This window comes from Callithrix jacchus, chromosome 19, assembly GCF_049354715.1.
Source record: "Callithrix jacchus isolate 240 chromosome 19, calJac240_pri, whole genome shotgun sequence".
Taxonomy (NCBI): domain Eukaryota; kingdom Metazoa; phylum Chordata; class Mammalia; order Primates; family Cebidae; genus Callithrix; species Callithrix jacchus.
In genome coordinates, this window is record NC_133520.1 from 5,620,116 (window position 1) to 5,643,184 (window position 23,069).

Below are 23,069 nucleotides of genomic sequence, written 5' to 3' on the forward strand. Positions count from 1 at the left end.
CTGATCATGTCTGACTCTGGATGGCAGAAAGGGCCCAATTTCTGCATGAAGGGATGGACGGTGCGTGGAGTAAGATCAGATAAATGGAGACGGGCCAGTAGCCCAGACAAGTTAAGGGAGAGATTCAGTGAATTTATTTTCCACTCATCAGCCGAGCCTTCTGTGGGCTAGGAAGGAAGTGCCTGGCTGAAGTGAAGCAACGTGTCTCTCCCAGCTGTTTTCTCCAACTCCCTCAGCAAATCATAAATGAATAAACAGATGAATGAATGAAAAAACATAAGAGTTATTATAGGGATTAAATGAAGGCAGGGTGTGGTGGCTCACGCCTGTAATCCCAGCACTTTGGGAGGCTGAGATGGGAGGATTGCTTGAGCCCAGGAGTTCAAGACCAGCCTGGGCAACAAAGTGAGACCCCCCATTTCTGTTTTTTAATTTTAATTTAGAATAATAAAACTGTTTAAAGGAGATTAAGTGAAATGTGTATTAAGTACCTAGAATAGTACCTAGTGTATAGAAAATTCAACATAACTGTTTGGTAGAGAAAGACCAAGAAGAGGACAGGCGTGGTGGCTCACACCTGTAATCCCAGCACTTTGGTAGGTTGAGGCGTGCAGGTCACTTGAACTCACGAGTTGGAGACCAGCTTGGGCAACACGGTGAAACCTCATTTCTACTAAAAATACAAAAATTAGCTGGGCATGGTGGCATATGCCTGTAGTTCCAGCTTATCACGAGGCTGAGATGGGAGGATAGCTTGAACCCAGGAGGCAGAGGTGGCAGTGAGCTGTGATCATACCCCTGCACTCCAGCCTGGGTGACAGTGAGACCTTGTCTCAGAAAAACTGAGAGAGTAAGAATAGCTTTGTCTTTATCTGCCAGCAGCCATGTTTGTGGACTGAGAGGAACAAAGGGGCTGAAGGGAGCGGGTACATCATAGAGAATACCCCTAAGATCTAGAGACCCCGCTGCAATACCTCAAGCTTAGATGCCTGTGTTTTCATTCTCCCTTCTTCTCCATAGGATCATGGGAGACCACCTGGACCTTCTCCTAAGAGTGGTGCTTGTGGCCAGTCCTGTGTTTGGAATTCCTTCCTGCTCCTCTGATGGTCGGATAGCTTTATATCGTTTCTGCAACCTCACCCAGGTCCCCCAGGTCCTCAACACCACTGAGAGGCTCCTGCTGAGCTTCAACTATATCAGGACAGTCACTGCTTCATCCTTCCCCTTCCTGGAGCAGCTGCAGCTGCTGGAGCTCGGGAGCCAGTATACCCCCTTGACCATTGACAAGGAGGCCTTCAGAAACCTGCCCAACCTTAGAATCTTGGACCTGGGAGATAGTCAGATAAACTTCTTGCACCCAGATGCTTTTCAGGGACTGTTCCACCTGTTTGAACTTAGACTGTTTTTCTGTGGTCTCTCCGATGCTATATTAAAAGATGGTTATTTCAGAAATTTAAAGTCTTTAACTCGCTTGGATCTATCCAAAAATCAGATTCGTAGCCTTTACCTTCATCCTTCATTTGGGGAGTTGAATTCCTTAGAGTCCATAGATTTTTCCTCTAACCAAATATTCCTCGTATGTGAACATGAGCTCAGGCCCCTCCACGGGAAAACGCTCTCCTTCCTTAGCCTGGCGGCTAACAGTTTGTACAGCAGAGTCTCAGTGGACTGGGGGAAATGTATGAACCCCTTCAGAAACATGGTGCTGGAGACTCTAGATGTTTCTGGAAATGGCTGGACAGTGGACATCACAGGAAACTTCAGCAATGCCATCAGCGGAAGTCAGGCCTTCTCTCTGACTCTTGCCTACCACATCATGGGTGCCACATTTGGCTTCCATAACATGAAAGACCCTGACCAGAGCACATTCGCCGGCCTGGCCAGATGTTCCGTGAGACTCCTGGATCTTTCACATGGGTTTATCTTCTCCCTGAACTCCCGAGTCTTTGAGAGACTCAGGGATTTGAAGGTTCTGAACCTTGCCTACAACAAGATCAATAAGATTGCAGATGAAGCATTTGATGGACTTGACAACCTCCAAGTTCTCAATTTGTCATATAACCTTATAGGGGAACTTTACAATTTGAATTTCTATGGATTACCTAAGATAGCCAACATTGATTTGCAAAAGAATCACATTGGAATCATTCAGGACCAAACATTCAAATTCCTGGAAAAATTACAGACCTTGGATCTCCGAGACAATGCCCTTACAACCATTTATTTTATTCCAAGCATACCTAATATCTTCTTGGGCGGAAATAAACTAGCAACTTTGCCAAAGATCAACCTTACAGCCAACTTCATCCACTTATCAGAAAACAGGCTAGAAAATCTAGATATTCTCTACTTTCTCCTAGAGGTTCCTCATCTCCAGATTCTCATTTTAAATCAAAACCGCTTATCCTCTTGTAACGGAGGTCAAACCCCTTCAGAGAATCCCAGCTTAGAACAGCTTTTCCTTGGAGAAAATATGTTGCAACTGGCCTGGGAAACTGAGCTCTGCTGGGATGTTTTTGAGGGACTTTCTCATCTGCAAGTTCTGTATTTGAATAATAACTATCTTAATTTCCTTCCACCAGGAATATTTAGCCATCTGACTGCATTAAGGGGACTAAGCCTCAACTCCAACAGGCTGACAGTGCTTTCTCACAATGACTTACCTGCTAATTTAGAGATCCTGGACATATCCAGAAACCAGCTCCTAGCTCCCGATCCTAATTTCTTTGTATCACTTAGTATCTTGGATATAACTCATAACAAGTTCATTTGTGAATGTGAACTTAGCGCTTTTATCAACTGGCTTAATCATACCAATGTCACTGTAGCTGGACCTCCTGCGGACATATATTGTGTGTACCCTGATTCGTTCTCTGGGGTTTCCCTCTTCTCTCTTTCCACAGAAGACTGTGATGAAGAGGCAATCTTAAAGTCCCTCAAGTTCTCCCTTTTCATCGGATGCACTGTCACTCTGACTCTGTTCCTCATGGCCAGCCTCATCGTCGCCAAGTTCCGGGGCTTTTGTTTTATCTGTTATAAGACGGCCCAGAAACTGGTATTCAAGGACCATCCCCAGGGACCCGATACGTACAAATATGATGCCTATATGTGCTTCAGCAGCAAAGACTTCGAGTGGGTGCAGAATGCTTTGCTCAAACACCTGGACACTCAATACAGTGACCAAAACAGATTTAACCTGTGCTTTGAAGAAAGAGACTTTGTCCCAGGAGAAAACCACATTGCCAACATCCAGGACGCCATCTGGAACAGCAGAAAGACTGTTTGTCTTGTGAGCAGACACTTCCTTAGAGATGGCTGGTGCCTTGAAGCCTTCAGTTATGCCCAGGGCAGGTGCTTGTCTGACCTTAACAGTGCTCTCATCATGGTGGTGGTTGGGTCCTTGTCCCCGTACCAGTTGATGAAACATCAATCCATCAGAGGCTTTGTACAGAATCAGCAGTACTTGAGGTGGCCTGAGGATCTCCAGGATATTGGCTGGTTTCTTCATAAACTCTCTCAACAGATACTAAAGAAAGAAAAAGAAAAGAAGAAAGACAGTAACATTCCTTTGCAAACCGTGGCAACCATCTCCTAATCAAAGGAGCAATTTCCAACTTACCTCAAGCCACAAATAACTCTTCACTTTGTATTTGCACCAAGTTGCCATTTGGGGTCCTTTTTTTTTTTTTTTTTTTTTGCTACTATGAAAACAACATAAATCTCTCGATTTTTATATCAACACCATGTTCTGTCTCACTAACTTCCAAATGGAAAATAATAGATCTAGAAAATTGCAGCTGCCCTTAGAGGTTCCCAGTCTCCATCGATTTTCTTTCAGATCCAATAATGCTGTTCTGTCCCGCTGTGTTAATTACGGAATGTCTCCAAATCTTGGGAAGGGCACCTTGGGAGAACTTGCAGATGGCGGATGTGCTTTTTCTAGCAATGACCTCAAGAGTGCGATGGTCAATAATTCTGGGTTCTCTGTGTTCTGCAAAACAACAGTAAGTAGAAAACAAACAGAAGAGGCACGTTTTCTTCTCTTACCATAGAATCGATGCTGATGTGGAGTGCAAGTCACATTTTGTGTTAGAGGAGACGCTCCCCAAAGAAGCTGAGGTGAATGAGAATAACTACCTCTCCATGGCTGTACTTCATGCTCTTACCTTCAGCTTCTCCAGGTCTTGCCCTTGTGAGCCAGGAGCTTTCCTTCACATGCCACTTTTATTTCAGCCTGGCCTTTAAGGCCTTCCATGATTTATCACCAACCTACCTTTCCAGCTTTATTCCCCACCAAACCTCACTTATCAGCTGCTCTGGACTGAGTTCTGATTCAGCTGTGGATTAGTCGTGTAACCTCGGCCACGTGATGCCCTTGCTGGGCCTGTATTTTCTCATGTAACAGGATCTCTTTCATAGAGTTCCTGTGAAAATCAGGTTGGCCAAGGATGTCAGGGCCTCTCAGATCTTTTCCTTCATTGCTCTGATGACCACAGAGAGCACATACACTGAATGCCTTCTGAGGGCAGTAGCAATTTTACTGAAGTAGTATTTTTTTATTGTAAAAGAAATCTATGTATAATTTCCATTCCGTTCCTTTTTTCATGTTTATTAATGTAGAAATGTGTTTTTGCAAAAGGATCAAGAACATTTAAAACAAGGAAACTGTACCAAAATTACCCCCTAGCTTCACACACTGCCTCCTCCAAGTCCAGCAGAACTCCAGGTCAGCTCCAGCAGTTTGAGGGGTACACATGGGTCTGGGACTCAGCACTCCAAATGGTCACCTTCTTCCTCTCACTGGGCCTCCCAGTCCTGACTAGACACACACGCGCGCACGCACACACACACGCACACATACACACACACGCACACATACACACACACACGCACACGTACACACACACACGCACACATACACACACACACACACACACACACTAGCTAGTCTCATCCCACTTTCTTGGGCCACTTCGAATCAATGAGGCTGAGCTTGCCCTGCACCCAGCGATGGAATTATTTTCACGCACACCGTGCAGGCCCCACTCTACCTCTTTCTTCTGGATTCTTCTCCCATCTCTGCACATCCATCTCACATGCTTTTCAAAATCCAGCCCACGAAGTTCCCTGGGATCCCTCTAACCCAAAGTCCCATCTCCCTTTTATGAAAACTCTTGGCACTTTATCTGGTCTTTTAAAAGTAGCGCTCACCACTACTTCCTGTCTCCTTTGTCCTGAGCCTGTCTGGCTGCCTGCCCCTCTGGACTACAAGTTCCACGAGGAAAGACCGTGTCTTGTGTCCTGCGCTCACTGGCTGTAGCAGATCAATGGTTTGGGGATCATTCAAAGCTTTCCCACCTACACATCTGTCCATGCGTCTTCCTCCCCATGGAATTTCTTTTCCCCATCCCTATCCCTCATCTGCCTGGTGAATGTCCTTGATTAACATGACTGCCCATCCCGCATAACCCCAGGGGCAGACTTGGTCACTGAGACATGACACTGTGTTGCACCAGTGTGTTTATGCCTGTGTGTGGACTACGTAGTTTGTGAGACCCTGCCATCAGGACTTTGTCTTGTTCATCTGTGTATCCCAGGCCCAGTGTGCTGCCCAGCCCACAGTATGTGCTTAATAAATGTCTCATGGATGAATGAAGTATACTGGGAAGCCCAGCCTCCCTCATGTCAGCACCTGCTGCTATTAGACTTTTCACTGGCAGGCCAGGGAGGATGAGGGCCTGAGAGAGCAGGATCTCCATGGAGGTGCTGAGTGGTGAGCTGAAGAGGGCAGGCGAGCACAGTCTGTCAGACACCCTGAACACCATTTCAAATGGCCGGGCATGGTACAGGGCTCCTGAGTAATGGGAAACTGGAAGCCTGGATTAGCAACTAGGAGTGGGGCTAGAATGGAGAGCTGAAGGGTGGGTGGAAAACAGAACCCACATGCATCTGCAATGAATAAGGTCTCCTTGAACCGTTGCTAAGAAATGCTGTAAACAAGGCTGGGCACGGGGGGGCTCAAGCCTGTAATCCCAGCACTATGGGAGGCCAAGTGGGCTGATCACTTGACAACAAGGTGAAACCCCATCTGTACTAAAAATACAAATATGAGCTGGGCTTGGTGGTGCACACCTGTAATCCCAGCTACTCAGGAGGCTGAGGCAGGAGAGTTGCTCAAACCTGAGAGGCAGAGATTACAGTGAGCTAAGAGGGCACCACTGCACTCCAGCCTGGGTGACAGAGCAAGATCCTATCTCAAAAAATAAAGAAAAAGAAAAAAAAATACAATAAAACAAAACAAAAGTATACTATGCCAGTAACAGGTATAACCTCAAATCAGAATGACTGTGGGAAGAACACTCTGCCTCGGTTCCTGCTCTCCTGTCCCGCCTGCTGCTCAGCCATGGTTTCCCCCAGCTCTTGGGGTGTGTAGGGGCACCCAGGACACTGAAGAAATCTCCTGGTCAGAACACCTTGTAAGAACAGGACTCCTAGGGAAAGAGGTTTCCTAGTTCAGCTAGGGGCTGGGGTTAGTGCCACCCCAGGGACCTCCCTTGGTTTGGGTGACCGTCATTGCGACTGTTTTCCAAACCAAACCTGGGACGTGTAAAATGACAGGTGCAGGTGTATTTACAGGAAAACCAGGCTGAGACACAGACCACTCTCGGCGCAGGAAAGGAGTCCATCCACAGCCTTTTCTAATCTTATTTAAAAACACAAATTGCAGGTAATTTTCCTGATGAAACACATTTAAAAAGCACCTTTCGAGGTCTCTGTATAGGGTGTATGGGGTCTGTTCACTTCTACGTCCTAGTCACTGTTGGGTTCAACACAACACTCTATTCTGAAACTTCCCTTTTCTGGCAAAGATCCAACACTTCCTAAAATTTCTTTCTTTCTTTCTTTCTTTCTTTCTTTCTTTCTTTCTTTCTTTCTTTCTTTCTTTCTTCCTTCCTTCCTTCCTTCCTTCCTTCCTTCCTTCTTTCTTTTCTTTCTTTCTTTTTTGAGACAGAATCTCACTCTGTTGCCAGGAGCCAGGCTGGAGTGGAGTGGTGTGATCTCTGCTCACTGCAACCTCTGCCTCCCAGGTTCAAGCAATTCTCCTGCCTCAGCCTCCTGAGTAGCTGGGACTACAGGTGCAAGCCACCACACGCAGCTAATTTTTGTATTTTAGTAGAGATGGGGTTTCACTATGTTGGCCAGAATGGTCTTGATCTCTTGACCTCGTGATCCGCCTGCCTCGGCCCCCCAAAATGCTGATATTACAGGCGTGAGCCACTGCGCCCGACTACTAAAATTCTTTTATTTGGTCTTCTCTCTTCCATGGTTAGGCCTAGCAGCTGGAATTCTTTTTGAGGCCATTTTCCCCAAGTCTTCATCATGTCATAAGAGTTGCTGCATCTATGACAAAAGGAAGACCCAACGGAGCCACGTTGGAAGTGGGCATTGGGGAGTTTGCTGAGAAGCTGGTTGCTGAGTGACTGCCCTGTCTTCCGTTTCACAGCCATTCAAAGCTGGGCCTCAGGAAGTAAATTCCACATAGCATGCTCTGGGGTCACATCAAAATAGTGGGAAACTACCACAGTTCAGTCTCAGAATGGCTAGAACTTTCTGTAGTTGAAACAGACTATTCTGGAAAGATCTAGAATATTGACTAGGGCTGCTGAAACTTCAAAGAGAATCCCACTCATGCCAAATACAACTGACTCTGAAAATTCCTTGCCAATCACATGCACTTGCAGTGAATGATGTTTCCGAGAGTCTTAATAATATGTAAATAAAGCAAATGTGGTTTGAAGTTTTAAATCATGGAAGAACCACATTAAGAGGACAAGAGACTGTGGAGTAAAAGTTTGATATAGTTAAATGCTCATGTAGCACAATATAATGGATAAATGTGGCTACAATATTAAATCAAGAAATCACATTCTAAATATATAAATTGAGAAGTATGACAACGCCGAAAGAAATAACCACACGAATTAATGATGACCGCCTGAGGGAGTTCTGCCTAGTTCTTCCATTGGGAGCATCTAGAAAAGCTGGAGAAACTATTTTTTAGAATCTATTTAAAGACACTAGAAAGCTGAGTAAATAGGGCCAAGAGGCAAAAGAAAGAAATCAAGAGGACTACACTGCAATTAAGACCATCTATTCACCACAACAAGACCGTCCGTGAACAAAAAGGGAAACTTAGCATGGAGGGAGATATTTGTAATACACTATCCAAAAAGGACTCACAGGCAAAATCTAAAAGAACTTCTACAAATCAGTAAGAAAAAGACCACAGAAAAGAACAATGGACATGACACTTAAGAATTTCACAAAAGGATATCCAGTGTCCAATAGGGAAATGAAAAGATATTCAACCTCTTTCAGTCACAAGAGACACGCAAATTGAGACCACATGGCAATCCCACTACTCACCCACCGAATGGCTAAAATTCAGAGGTCTGACAGTAGCAAGTATTGGCAAGGCTGTGGAGCAACTGAAACTCTCCTGCGTGATTGGTGAGAATGTAAATTGGTGTACTGTAAAGCAGGGGTCCCCAACCCCCGGGCCACTGACCAGTACTAGGAAGTGGGTCACACAGCAGGAGGCGAGCGAAACTTCCTCTGTGTTTGCAGCCACTCCCCATCGCTTGCACGACTGCCTGAGCTCCACCTCCTGTCAGACCAACCGCGTGTTAGATTCTCATAGGAGCTGGAACCCTGTTGTGAACTTTGTGTAGGAGGGATCTAGGTTGTGTGCACCTTATGAGAATCCAATGCCTGATTATCCATCCGCCGCTGTCTCCCATCACCCCCAGATGGGACCATTTAGTTGCAGGGGAACAAGCTCAGGGCTCCCACTGATTCTACATTGTGGTGAGTTGTATAATTATTTCATTACATGTTGTAATGTGATAATACTAGAAATAAAGTGCACAGTGAATGTAATGCTCTTGAATCATCCTGAAACCACCCCACCCCATCCCCCGCCAGCTGGTGGAAAAATTGTCTTCCACAAAACCCGTCCCTGGTGCCAAAAAGGTTGAAGACTGCTACTTTTGTTTTATTTTATTTTGAGATGGAGTCTCACACTGTTACCCAGGTTGGAGTGCGGTGGCACAATCCCAGCTCACTGTAACCTCCACCTCCCAGGTTTAAGCAATTGTCCTGCCTCCGCCTCCCAAGTAGCTAGTATTACAGGTGTGTGCCACCACACCCAGCTAATTTTTTTGTATTTTTAGTAGAGATGGGGTTTTGCCATGTTGGCCAGGCTGGTACTGAACTCCTGACCTCAAGTGATCTGCCTGCCTGGGCTCCCAAAGCTCTGGGATTACGGGCATGAGCCACTGTGCCCGGCTGGAGACCGCTACTTTAAAGAAGTTAGTCATCTACTAAAGTTGAAGCACACATGCCCTGTGATGCTGCAGCTCTACTCATAGGTATATCCACACTAGAAATCCATGCACCTATGCACTAAAACACACCTACAAAAACGTTGAGAGCAGCATTATCTGTAGTAGCCAACACTGGAAACAACCCATGTGTCTGTCACTCACAAAACAGATCAACAAATTGTGGTAATTGAAAGCCCTATAGAAATGACAGTTAGCCACTTAGAGCTACACATAACAACGTAAGTGAATCTTGAAAAAAATGTTAAGTCAAAAAAGCAAAGCATCATGATGACATACCGAGTGGTTGCAACCTGAGAAATGTTAACAAGGCAGCACTCATCTGTGGTGCTGATGAGGATAGTGGCCACCTTTGGGGAAGACGGGTAGCACCGGAGGGGGCTTTTTTCTAGGATGCTGGGTATGTTTCCTGGCCTCACCTGGGTGACAGAACAGCAAGACTTTTGATAATGCATCTTACCTGCGCTGATGAATCTGTTCACTTTTCTGTGAGGTACTAGTTTTCCATTTGAAAACAATTTTTAAGAATTAGGCAGAATTTTTGGCTAAAGGAATAGAAAGAGGTAGCAGACTATTTCATGTAGAGCTTATGGGACGTGCTTCCCAAGATACCGTATTTTTGTCAGGGATGGCCTCTGATCTAAATGTGTTTCCATGCTCTGCCCCCACCAAAGGAAGAACACAAGTGATTATCCTGGAGGGCCCAGGGAGATGGGAGGAGTCAGAGAACTGCAGGCTTTGATGATAAGTATTTGGTGTTATTTAAAGTTGAACTCTGTGCATGAATTTCATTAATAATACCTAAAATAGGCAAAAACAAAAATAAATATGCACTTAGATAAAATTGAGACAGTAACTTCTGCCCTAGGCAGAAGATAATCTAGAAATAACTAGCCAGAATTCTAAAATTAAGCCACCAACAAAGAAAAAAAATTATTTCAACAGGTGAATATACATACAAACGATATATGTACACACACAAATATATAATATACAGATTATATCATATATATTACGTATAATGTTTTGCCCAATTTTATTTTTCTTAAGATTAAAGGCACTTTTAATTTGTTTTACTTAGCAATTAAATATTTGATTTCTTCATGGCCACAATAACTTCCATTTAGATCCTTTTAAGAAATTAAACATTTTTATTTCACAGAAAATTCCATGGAAAGAACTCACTAACGCTCCCATGGTCCTCTTAGACGCCACAGTCCAGGAGAGTCTGACAAGGTGGCTTTATTCCTGAAACTCAGGGACCTGATCCAACACGCTGGAAATTGTGTTTCTTTTCCCAGCTCAGGCTATTCACCTCCTCGGGCCCCTATTTTCCTGTCTCCTCCCCAGGAAGGTTGCGATAAAAATCAATGACATCATGTCTCATCAGGCCCCAGCCACCCTTCAGGAAGCAGGTGCTTTGGCGGAGTACAGGCTGGGGCATTTTTCTGCTGTGCTGGCCTGGGTCTGCCGTTCAAGTAGCCCTAGGGGCCTAACACTTGAGGTCACCTTCATGTTTTTTCCAGTGACCTTGGTCATTAATGGGCGCCCAGCACTTGCCCCAGCTGCAGCTGTGTTGTAGTGCCAGAGTCCTCCAGGCCTGCAGGTTGTGCCAAGCCTGGAGGGATTTGCAAAAATAAGTCACCAGTGGTTTCTGCACACTGGTCCCTGTGAAAACAAGAGAAGCTTCTGGGAGTGGGAACTAGGGATCGCCACTGGTGCTTCTAAGGAAGACATTCAGGCTTAGTTGTGAAACAAAGGAGAAGCTAGTGTGGGGAGCTCCTAGCTGGCAAGGGACAACTCCAACATGAGCCTGGGGCCAGGAGTTCCCCAGCTGGCTTCTTCTGGGCTTGGAATGAGAATGTGCAGCTGCCGTCTTAGCTGTGTGTTGTTTCACCCCTTGGAGCCTCCGGGTTTGGGTTGTTGTTATTTTCCCCCTGGATTAAAAGGTACATAGAGCTAATTAGCACAGTTTCCAGCACAAAATAAATGTGAGTTAACACCTGGTAGTGCAGAGAGTGAAACCACGTTGCAGAAAAGTGGACCATCTAGGTTTTCCTGGGTTTCCCGGGTCTGCTTCTCGCTCCCCTGGTCTGGACACAGTTCCTTGTCTATGGGCTGAATCTAATCTCTTTGGAGGTCAAGGCAATGCCTCTAGAAATCTGGGAAGAAAATCAGTAAGCTGGGGTTTTCTCAAACATACAATAAAATGAATACATTCTAAGTGTACATTTCAATGTCTACACCCAAATAACCACTGTCCACACCCATGTACCCACTACCTCAATCAACATAGAGAATGTTTCCTTTACTCCAGAAAGTTCCTTCTTTTCCTTTCCTGCCAGTCCTTACCCCTGCCCCAACTCAGACAGCCACTGTTGTAATCTATCAACATGGATTGATTTGGGCTGCCCTAGAACTTCATATCAGTGGAGTCATTCAGTCAACCTTTTGCATCTGTCTTCTTTTACAGAACATAATTTTTTGAGATGCTTCCAGGATATTATAATATCAGTGAGTTTTCTTTTTTATTGCAGTGTGGATATACCACAATTTATCCAGTCTCCTGTTGAAGGACACCTGGGTGGTTTCCCATTTTTAGCTATTAGAAATAAAGCTACTATGCCCATTCATTTGCAAAACATTTTGTGGACATGTTTTCCTTTCTGCTGGATAAATATGTAGGAGTGAAATTGCCAGGTCATAAGGTAGATGTATGTATTCCTGTTGTATTAGTCTGTTTTCAAGCTGCTGATAAAGACATACCTGAGACTGGGCAATTCACAAAAGAAAGACGTTTATTGGACTTAGAGTTCCATGTGGCTGGGAGGCCTCAGAATTATGGTGGAAGGTGAAAGGCATGTCTCACATGGTGGCAGACAAGAGAAGAGAGCTTGTGCAGGGAAATTCTCCTTACAACACCATCAGATCTCATGAGACTCATTTCTTATCATGAGAACATCATGGGAAGGACCTGCCTCCATGATTCAATTATCTTTCACTGGGTCCCTCCCACAACACATGGGAACTCAAGATGAGATTTGGGTGGGGACACAGCCAAACCATACCATTCTTCCCCTGGCCCCTCTAAATTTCATATCCTCACATTTCAAAGACAATCATGCCTTCCCAATAGTCAAAGGACTGTTGTCCAATGTCTCATCTGAGACAAGGCAAGTCCCTTCTGCCTATGAGCCTGTAAAATTAAAAGCAAGTTAGTTACTTCCTAGATATAATGGAGCTATAGGCATTGAGTAAATACAGCCATTCCAAATGGGAGAAATTGGCCAAAATGAAGGGGTTACAGGACCCATGCAAATCTGAAATCCAGCAGGGCAGTCAGATCTTAAAGCTCCAAAATGATCTCCTTTGACTCCATGTCTCATATCCAGGTCACACTGATGCAAGAGGTGGGTTCACATGGTCTTGAGCAGCTCCAGCCCTTTGGCTTTGCAGGGTACAGCCTCTCTCCCAGCTGCTTTCATGGGCTGGCATTCAGTGTCTGTGGCTTTTCCAGGTACACAGTGCAAGTTGTCAGTGGATCTACCATTCTGAGGTCTGGAGGACAGTGGCCCTCTTCTCACAGCTTCACTAGATGATACCTCAGTAGGGACTCTGTGTAGGGGCTCTGACCCTACATTTCCCTTCTGCACTGCCCTAACAGAGGTTCTCCATGAGAGCCCCACCCCTGCAGCAAACTTCTGCCTGGACATCCAAGTGTTTCCATACGTCCTCTGAAATCTAGGCAGAGGTTCCCAAACCTCAGTTTGTGACTTCAGTGCACTTGCAGGTTCAACACCATGTGGAAGCTGCCAAGGCTTGAGGCTTGTAGCCTCTGAACCCACAGCCCAACGTCTACACTGGCCCTTTTCAGCCACAGCTGGAGCAGTTGGGACACAGGGCACCAAGTCCCTAGGCTGCACATAGCATGGGGAACCTGGGCCCAGACCACAAAACCACTTTTTCCTCCTAGGCCTGTGGGCCAGTGATGGGTGGGTCTGCTGTGAAGACCTCTGACATGACCTGGAGACATTTTCCCCATTGTGTTGGGGATTAACATTCAGCTCATTGTTACTTAAGCAAATTTCTGCAGCTAATTTGAATTTCTCCTCAGAAAATGGGATTTTCTTTTCTATCTCAATTTCGGGCTACAAATTTTCTGAACTTTTATGTTCTGTTTCCCTTATAAAGCTGAATGCCTTTAATAGCACCCAAGTCACATCTTGAATGCTTTGCTGCTTAGAAATTTCTTCCACCGGATACTCTAAATCATCTCTCTCAAGTTCAAGGTTCCACAGATCTCTAAGCCAAGGACAAAATGCCACCAGTCTCTTTGCTAAAACATAACAAGAGTCACCTTTGCTCCAGTTCCCAACAAGTTCCTCATCCCCATCTGAGACCACCTCAGCCTGGACTTTATTGTCCATATCACTATTAGCATTTTGGGCAAAGCCATTCCACAAGACTCTAGGAAGTTCCAAACTTCCACACCTTTTCCTGTCTTCTTCTAAGCGCTCCAAACTGTTCCAATCCCTGCCTGTTACCCAGTTCCAAATTTGCTTCCACATTTTTGGGTATCTGTTCAACAGCACCCCACTCTACTCATATCAATTTACTGTATTAGTCCATTTTCATACTTTGATAAAGACATACCCAGACTGGGCAATTTACAAAAGAAAGAGATTTGTTGGACTTACAGTTCCACATGGCTGGGGAGGCCTCACAATCATGGCAGAAAGTGAAAGGCACATCTTACATGGTGGCAGACCAGAGAAGAGAGCTTTGCAGGGAAACTCCCCTTTATGGTATCATCAGATCTCATGAGACTCATTTGCTATCACAAGAAAGACTTGCCTCTGTGATTCAATTACTTTTCACCAGGTCCCTCCTACAACACATGGGAATTCATGGTGAGATTTTGGTGGGGACACAGCCAAACCATATCACCTGTGAAAGAAACTGCCAAATCGTTTTCTAAAATAATGGTAACATTTTATACTTCCCAGCTATGTATGAGGTTCCAGTTGCTCCACACCCTTGTCAACACTTGATATGGTCAGTCTTTTGCATTTTAGCCATCCTATTGGGTGTGAAGTGGTAGCTCATAGTAGTTTCATTTGCATTTCCCTAATGACTAATATGCTGAGTACCTCTTCACAAGCTTATTAGCTGTTCACATATCTTCGTTTATAGAGTGTCCATTCAAGTTTTGTACTCATTTTAACTGAGTTCCTTGTCTTTTTAGTATTGATTTGTAGGCATGTTTTATATATTCAGATTTGTCTTTATCAAATATATGTATCACTATTATTTTCTCACACTCTGTGGTTGCCTTTTAATTTTATTAACAATCAGCAAAGCTTTTAAATTTTCTTTTTTCAAGATGGAATCTCACTCTGTTGCCCAGGCTGGAGTGCAGTAGTGCCATCTTGGCTCACTGCAACCTTCACCTCCTGGGTTCAAGCAATTCTCCTGCCTCAGTCTCCTGCATAGCTGGGACTACAGGCATGCACCACCATGCCCAGCTAATTTTTGTTTTTTGGAGTTTTTTTTGTATTTTTAGTAGAGACGGGGTTTCACCATATTGGCCAGGCTGTTCTCGGACTCCTGACCTCATGATCTGCCCACCTCAGCCTCCCAAAGTGCTGGGATTTCAGGCATGAGCCACTATACCTGGCCAAAGCATTTCAATTTTGATGAAGTCCAATTTATCTATTTATTTTATGGTTTGTGTTCTTGTATCCTGCCTAGGAAACATTTGCCTACACCAAGATCATGAAGATGTTTTCTTCTAGGAGATTTCTAGTTTTAGCTTTTTATGTTTAAATTGAGGGGAACTAAATGTATGGCCTTAAGGAGTTGTTCCAGCCTGAACAGCTCCTTCCCAGCAGAAAGGAACTCCTGGGGTACCTCCTATACTCCAGCAGAAAGGAACTCACAGCACTGAAAATATTTTTCTCTGCCTTCCCTCATCCCTTTTCCTTCTGAATGGGAGGAACGAGTAAGAAGCTGTTATCTCCTGCTGAAAGCAAAGGCGCACCCTAGTCTCTGTGATAGCTGATGGCAGCATCTTTGTTAAGCAAATGGGTTGTCTCTGCCAAGAAGGAGGGAAAAAAACAAGCATTAGTTGGGCATCTTCTACTTCATTCTCTAGGGCTCCATTCTGGAGAATTTACCTAAATCATCTCATTGAATTCACATAACTAGACTATGTAAAGGGTGGTCACCTCCCCATTTCACAGATCAGGAAACTGAGACTCAGACTAGAAAGGTGAAGCAACTTGCCTAGCTAGTACGTGATTCCAGTCTGGGTTTTGCTGATTCTCGCTGAGAGGTCGCGTGTGCGGCACCTCGCACGCTGTTTAGCACCTACTGGAAGTGCAACCAACCCTAGCTGCTACTGCTGGCTTTTCTCTCGCTCTGTCTCCATTCCTGAGATGCGCATAGCTGCTCAGTGTTTGGTGTTGCGAGGAGCTGTAGAGAGCCTGTTCTCCTTCTACGAATGGTAACTGGGCTGCCCCCTTGGGACTGTCCAGGGCCAGCCCTTAGCCCCCATGAAGCAGCAACGAAACCAACAAGCAAGTGTGTTTACTCTTCTGGTCTGTAACTTAAAATGTGTTTGATGCTACTTTTTTTTTCGTTTTAGGACATTCTGTATTTACGATGAATGACCCCTGCATACATTGTATCTTTCAGTAAAAACAGTGGTGTTTCAGTAGTGTTCCTAGCCAAGCCGCTGAATTCTCACATTACAGACGTCAGTGACGCCCCATGGCAGGTAGTGTCTAAGATTAGTTATCTGCTTATTTACACACTGACACTCTGAACATTGGGGAAAGAGCAAGGGAAAGACCAGACCACGAGATGGCAGTAGCACACAAGAGCTTTATTTGGATGAGGCTTGGACAGATTGCATGGAAGGGGACAGTCCCTCATGGCAGAAGACCTTCCAGGGGCAGTGGCGGGGCCACCACAAGAAGAAAAGGACAGGGACACTCGCAGGGGAGAGGAGGATCAGAGAGGAGGTTACAGGTCTAGGGATGTCATAGAAATGGGGCTGGGCGCAGTGGCTCACACCTGTACTCCCAACACTTTGGGAGGCCCAGGTGGGCAGATTGCTCAGCTCAGGAGTTTGAAACCAGCCAAGGCAAACATGGCAAAACCCCATCTCTGAAAAAAAAAAATTAAAAAATTAACCAAGCATGGTGGCATGTACCTGAAGTCTCCTCTTCTTGGGGGGCTGAGTCTGGAGGATTGTTTGAACCCAAAAGCGTTCATGGTGGGGAGCATCATGGTGAGGAGTCTCCGAGTCGGAGAACTCCAAAGGACAGCAGCCATTTGGGATCTTCTGTAGCTAGCCCCGAGCTTCATCTTATCTATGGCGAGTGGGTGTTGGGTGTGGTTTTGCAAATTATCAAAGCAGGCAGGCTGTAAATGGGCAAATAATCTTTGAGCTAATGTAAAGCAACTGGATGTTCAAGAATTTGAGTTTGGTGCTGGCAGGCTTGAGTTAATGGTCCTGGGCTGTGGGGCAGCGCAAACAGCATGGAGACCGATGCACAGGGGCTACCTTGAACTCCTTTATACAATCCGTTTATAACCTGTTTATAACCCGTTTATAACCCATTTACACCACATACCCTAAAGCAAATACCTAGCAGAGAGCGTGCAGGCCCTATTTGCCTGGCCTCCCTCAGTGGTGTCACATTCTCCAGCACCACGATGGTTAATACCTCGAGCCCTAGCGGCTGCCCAGTGAAGTCCACACAGTACTGCGCAAACCAGATCAAGTCCTTAGTTGTCATGAAAATAAAGTGAGTCCCAAGCTGCACAAGGAGAAGCAGCAAGAGCTGCATGAGCATCCCCGGAACCCTGAGAACAGTCATCAGGGTCATGTTCAGGATCACGTCTCTGCAAGCAGTTCTCAGGCTTCTGCCGAGGGTCGGAACAGAGCTGAAGTCACAGGGCATCCAAAATGGGTAAGCCCAAGACTGTGTTATCTCAGTGAAGCCAGGTGACAATGTACTTGGTTAATGGAATCTCTCTCTGTCTCTCTCTCTGCTGCTAATGAACATACAGTGCAGTGATGGTTCAAGAAGCTTTGTAAAAGAGACAAGCGCCGTGAAGATGAGGAGCATAGCGGCCATAGGAGGTTGACAACAACCACTTGAGAGCAGTCATCGAAGCTGATCCTCTCACAGCTACACAAGGATTTGCCTAAGAACTCAGCGTCGACCGTTCCATTTGAAACAATTGGAAAGGTAAAAAAGTGGATGCCTCATGAGTTGACTGAAAATCAAAAAACATCATCGTTTTGAAGTGTCGTCATCTTTTATTCTATGCAACAGCAATGAACATTTCTCAATCGGATTGTGATGTGAGATGGAAAGTGGACAACCAGCACCGACCAGCTCAGCAGTCGGACAGTGAAGAAGCTCCAACGCACTTCCCAGAGCCAAACTCGTGGTGCTAGACTAAGACTGCTCTGAGAGCCGACACTCTGCACGCGCCCACAGCAGCCCTGCTCTTCGTCTGCTGGCTCGTCTGTTTCATCTCCACATTCTCGGTGATCAGCACAGCGCTGTATGGCACATCCCAGAAATGTTTGTAAAGGAGGGGAAAGGGGCTGGGCATGGTGGCTCACATTTATAATCTCAGCACTTTGGGAGTCCAAGTCAGGAGTTTGAGACCAGCCTGGCCAACATAGTGAAACCCTGTTTCTACTAAAAACACAAAAATTAGCTGGGCATGGTGGCGGGCACCTGTCATCTTAGCTACTCGGGAGGCTGAGGCAGGAGAATTGCTTGAACCCAGGAGGCCCAGATTGCAGTGAGCCGAGATTGTGCCACTGCATTCCAGGCCAGGCGACAATGTGATCTGTCTCAAAAAAAAAAAAGACGGGGGAGAAGGAAAGGGAAGCAAGGAAGGCTGGACTGTCTGCTGTGCACTTGGGGCTGCCCAAGGAGTCGGGAGAGCAGAGGTTAGAGTGACGGCCGTGATCAGTTCCAAGCTGAGAGTTAAACTTTGACCTATGGACAGCAGTGGGATGGCGTGGAAGGGTTTTAAAGTGAAAAGGACATGAGTAGATTGCAATTTTGAAGAAATAATCCTGCTACAGTGAGGAGGGGGGTTGCAAAGATATTAGCTGAGAGCAGAGGATATTAGTTAGCAGCCTTTCTTTTTCTTTTGGAAATTCAGAAGCAAGGGATGAGGGCAGAGGAAATAAGGCCCGAGCAACTGGAACCCCAGGGCTCTGACCTGGCTGCATTTTGAGGCCAGGGCTGAGCACAGGAATGGGGTGCCAGCCACTCTGGAGTTGTGACGTGAAGCACACAGGGCAGTCAAAAGCTGTGAAGGGGCCACAGCAGGCTGGAGAGCCCAAGGGGTGTCCACAGGAAGGACTCAAACAAAACCCACCCTGGGCCTCAGTTTTCTTATCTATAAAATGGGATAATATGGGTGCTGAGCTCACAGAGTCTGAAACCCATGAGGCACACAACCGGCACTGATTACATGTTAACCTCTGTTATTTAAAAGAGAAGAGGCTGCAGTTGGGGTCAGTAAGAAGTGGGGCAGGTCAGGGTGGGTGGGTTGGAGGTATTTCTGGTATGTGGTACTGGGCTCCCTCGTCTAGAGGCATGGGGGAGCCAGTAAGGAAATCCGGCTGTTCCACCTGAATGGGAGAGATCTGAAGTTGACCAGAAGGAGGGGTTGGAGTCAAGGATGGCCCCAGGATTCCAGAGCCATTCCTGAACACAGTGGGCTGATGAGTGGGCTGCAGAGAACATGGTAACTTAGATCGAAGCCCTGGTCCATGAGAAGCCAGCAGGCCTCTGGAGCTTAGGAAAGAAGCCCAAGCGGCAGGTGCAGCTTTGCGAGCCATCAACACAAAGGGAGAGGCGGGAGCGGAGCGGGAGAACCTGCAGAGTGAGGAAACGCAGGTCAAGGACAGGACCCTGGAAAAAGTGGCCTTGAAGGGGAGAGTAGAAGAGATGGCAGAAGTGCAGACAAAGAAGGGGAGGCTGGAGGATGAGGATGGAGCAGAAAAGAGCAGCAGCACAGACGCCAGGAGTAAGGACCCCTCAAACAACCCTGTGTTGAAGGAGTGGGTGAATGGGTGGACAGTCATTGTCAAGTGCTGCTTGAAACTCCCAAAAGAGAAGGTCTGAGAAACATGCCCTTGGCTTGGCTCCGGGGAGGTCGCTGATCAACTCCCGAGGATGTCAGGAAACCATCAGGCATGTTTGGGGAATGTGTGGATGTGAAGGTGGAGACGGCAAGTGTAGAAAACTGTAGTAAGCCTTTGGCTTAGAAGGGCAGAGAAGCTCTAGGGTGTTGAGGAGGGAGACATGGGGTTGAGAGGCTTCTATTCTAAGGTGGAAGAGCCTGGAGGACGTTGAAGTGCTCGTGGAAAGGAGAGAGGAGGAAGCTGAGGACTTGGGGAAAAGAGGAGGTCCCTGATTGGGAGTGGGTAAGAAAATCGGCATGGACAAGGGAGTTCCCAGAACACTACGGGGACCCCATGGGAGCGAATGAGTGTGGAGTGAGGGGAGGGGGAGAACGGTGAGGCGGGGACTCTCAGACCTCTACGCAAATACCCATGGCTGTGTTTATAGGCAAGGCCATGAGGATGCGTCTGCACTTGGAAGAAATAGGAGCCAATTCTGAATAGGATGAAACTCCACATCTTTACAGAGCTGGCAGCAACCTTGTTGTAGTAAGAAGCGGTTAAGCTGCTTTGCATCTAGATTCTAACCCATCCCCTTAAAGCACAAAGAAAACATATTCATGGCTGAATTGCTTCCTTGTTGTATGTGTTTTTAGGAAACTTCCTTCAGTGGATATTTTCAAAAAATGCAGGTGTGTGTGTCTATGTCTGTGTCTGTGTGTGTGTGTGTGCATGCACACACATGCACATGGGAGCATGCAGTTTCATCTTGTTTAAATTTTCAGCTGGGAAAATTAAGCCATACAGATTTGTAATGGAAAGAAATGCTCACTCTCATAGTAATCTGATGTGGCACAGGAGCAGCCAGTGGATCTGTTACACGTTTTATGTGTGTTTGTCAGGCAGCGCATAATTGACATTACAGCGAACACTGAGGAATTCTTTCTCCCACCAGATCTCTCCTCATTAATTGCACTTAAGTTTTACGGAAAAAATTTTCCTTGAAGTGTTCCACGATTTGAGTCATACTTGGAGTGGATCTTTTGGGGGAAAAAGTGAGCTAAAATGGCTTCAACTGTTTTTGACTGATGGGATGTTAGAAAACACACCACACACACACACACACGCACACACGCACACACAATTTTTCTCTCTTCTTTAAAAGAGAGGAAAGAAAAAAAACACTGACCTATTTTTACACTCACACAAGTCACTAACGGCGGAGCTGTAAACTCCAAACTTGGCAAGGCTGGGGCTGACATCTTTGAAGAGGCAAATGCAGCCAGCTCAAAAGAAAAAGACCACAGACATCACAAAAGTCGAAAATCCTGCATCTGAGCCACAGAGGGAAATATTTCCTATCCAGAATTTCAGCAAACCTTCATTATAGGAGCCTCACTAAAAAACTTCAGGGATGTCGCCAACTGCCATTTCTTTTCATTAAAAACAAGCCTGGAAAAAAGAAACAAACAGAAAGCAAAGCAGCATTTATCACCCAGCAGCAGAATGAGAAAGTAGCAAACTCCTAAGCCAGAACTTCAAAGACCTAAGCTCCCGCAGACACCTTCACTGACTCCGGAGACAACTGCAGTAGTTTTTCAGGATTTATGTGGGCATTTAAATCTGATTTGAAGACACAGATAGTACAATTCCAGGCACTGGGGAGCTGAATGTCAAGTCTGTGAGAGGAGTAAGGAGAACAGAAGATCTTATTCCTCACAATGTACCTTAAAATTCAAAACAGCAGAGCTTCCGTTTAAAAATGGCTCAGTTGGCTGGGGGCAGTGGCTTATGCCTGTAACCCCAGCACTTTGGGAGGCTAAGGCAGTCGGATCATGATGTCAGGAGTCTTAGACCAGCCTGACCAACATGATGAAACACTGTCTATACTAAAAATACAAAAAATTAGCTGGGTGTGGTGGTGTGCACCTGTAATCCCAGCTACTCAGGAGGCTCAGGCAGGAGAATCACTTGAATCCAGGAGGCAGAGGTTGCAGTGAGCCGAGATCACACCACTGTACTCCAGCCTGAGTGACAGAGTAAGTCTCTGTCTCAAAAAAAAAGGCTCAGTTGGCTGGGCGCAGTGGCTCACATCTCTAAACCTAGCACTTTGGGAGGCCAAGGTGGGTGGATCACTTGAGGCCAGGAGTTTGAAACCAGCCTGGCCAAGATGGCTGGTCTCTACTAAAAATACAAAAATTAGGCCAGGTGCAGTGGCTCACACCTGCAATTCCAGTACTTTGGGAGACTGAGGCGGGTAGATCACGAGGTCAAGAGATCGAGACCATCCTGGCCAACATGGTGAAACCTCGTCTCTACTAAAAATACAAAATTTAACTGGGTGTGGTGGCACACGCCTGTAGTCCCAGCTACTTGGGAGGCTGAGGCAGGAGAATCGCTTGAACCTGGGAGGCAAAGGTTTTAGTGAGCTGAGATCACACCACTGCACTCCAGCCTGGGTGACAGAGCAGGACTGTTGAAGGACAGCTCTAAGAAAAAGGCTCAGCTATACCCCAGGACAAACTGTGACGCCAACAATCTCATAAGAAAAAGTTAGGCTTGAAAGGGGTGAACTAGGTCCATGCCATCTGTGGGGCTAGAGGAGCCTTCCCCATATGCATAGGGTTTGGAGTGAGCGACACCCTCAGGAGACAAAGGACTAGGAAGTCAACAGAGGATAGGGTTTGGAATCACAGCACCCAAGTTCAAGATCCAGCTCTGAATATTATGCTATTGCAAGTTATCCCCCCAGCCTCAGGTTCTTCTATGCGGAGCTGCGGTGAAACCTGACACAAAGTATGTGTCCAGTAACAATCCCTGAGCCGCAGCGTCTGCCTCTGCCACTTCTTTCTTGTGCTTCAGGCAACCCCAGCTTCTGTGGGCCTTAATTCCCTCATCTGTAAAATGGGGGTGATGATGATGGCTACTCTATCTAAATCACCTCCCCTACATTCTCTGCTGGTTCTTGGGGAAGCTTCCATTATATGCCACATGAATATGTAATGTGTAAAACACATAGTAATTCACATTGCCAATGCTGTGAGTGTGTCGGGGGCTCTCTCTTCCAGCAACCCAACAGCAGGGCTCCCCCGACCTTGTTTGAATACGGGCACTGACAAAGACTCTTGCATTTGACCAAAACTTATGCTCCTCTAGGTCCTCTGCTCAACTAGGTATGACTTTGGACTTCAATCTCTGTCTTTGTAGAATCCAGTTTGAGCAAGAATCCTACTGTCAGTTTAGGAACAAGCACCCGCCTTGGAGTCCGATCACCCTGGATGTCTCCTCAGCCTGGCCTGCCTGCAACAAGAATTCTGCTGTCAGTCTAGCAAAAATGCCTCTTCTTAGTAATTTTCCATCCACAGACACCACTCTGCTCCTGGGCTATGAATCCTCACTTGTCCCTGTTGGACTCAGTTGAGTTCAGTCTCTCGCCACACTGCAAGACCCCATTGCACTGGTCCCGACAGCTACTGTGACCCCCAGCAAAGAGTCTG

At 46.1% G+C, this 23,069-nt stretch overlaps 1 protein-coding gene across 5 annotated transcripts in view; it reads left to right on the plus strand.

Annotated features, from left to right (window-relative positions):
• TLR5 (toll like receptor 5) overlaps window positions 1–20,201 on the plus strand; it is a 45,290-nt gene extending 25,089 nt beyond the window's left edge. For 4 of the 5 annotated variants that reach the window (XM_035280710.3, XM_078356389.1, XM_008985163.4 and 1 more), the window contains one exon: window positions 1,021–3,739. In XM_035280710.3, coding sequence (XP_035136601.3) covers window positions 1,021–3,595 — 2,575 coding nt within the window. In that variant the 3' untranslated portion in view covers window positions 3,596–3,739. Of the gene's footprint in view, window positions 1–1,020; window positions 3,740–17,483 lie in introns of those variants that run through there. The other variant, XR_013529595.1, reaches the window with a different exon arrangement.
• Window positions 20,202–23,069: the final 2,868 nt, after the last annotated feature.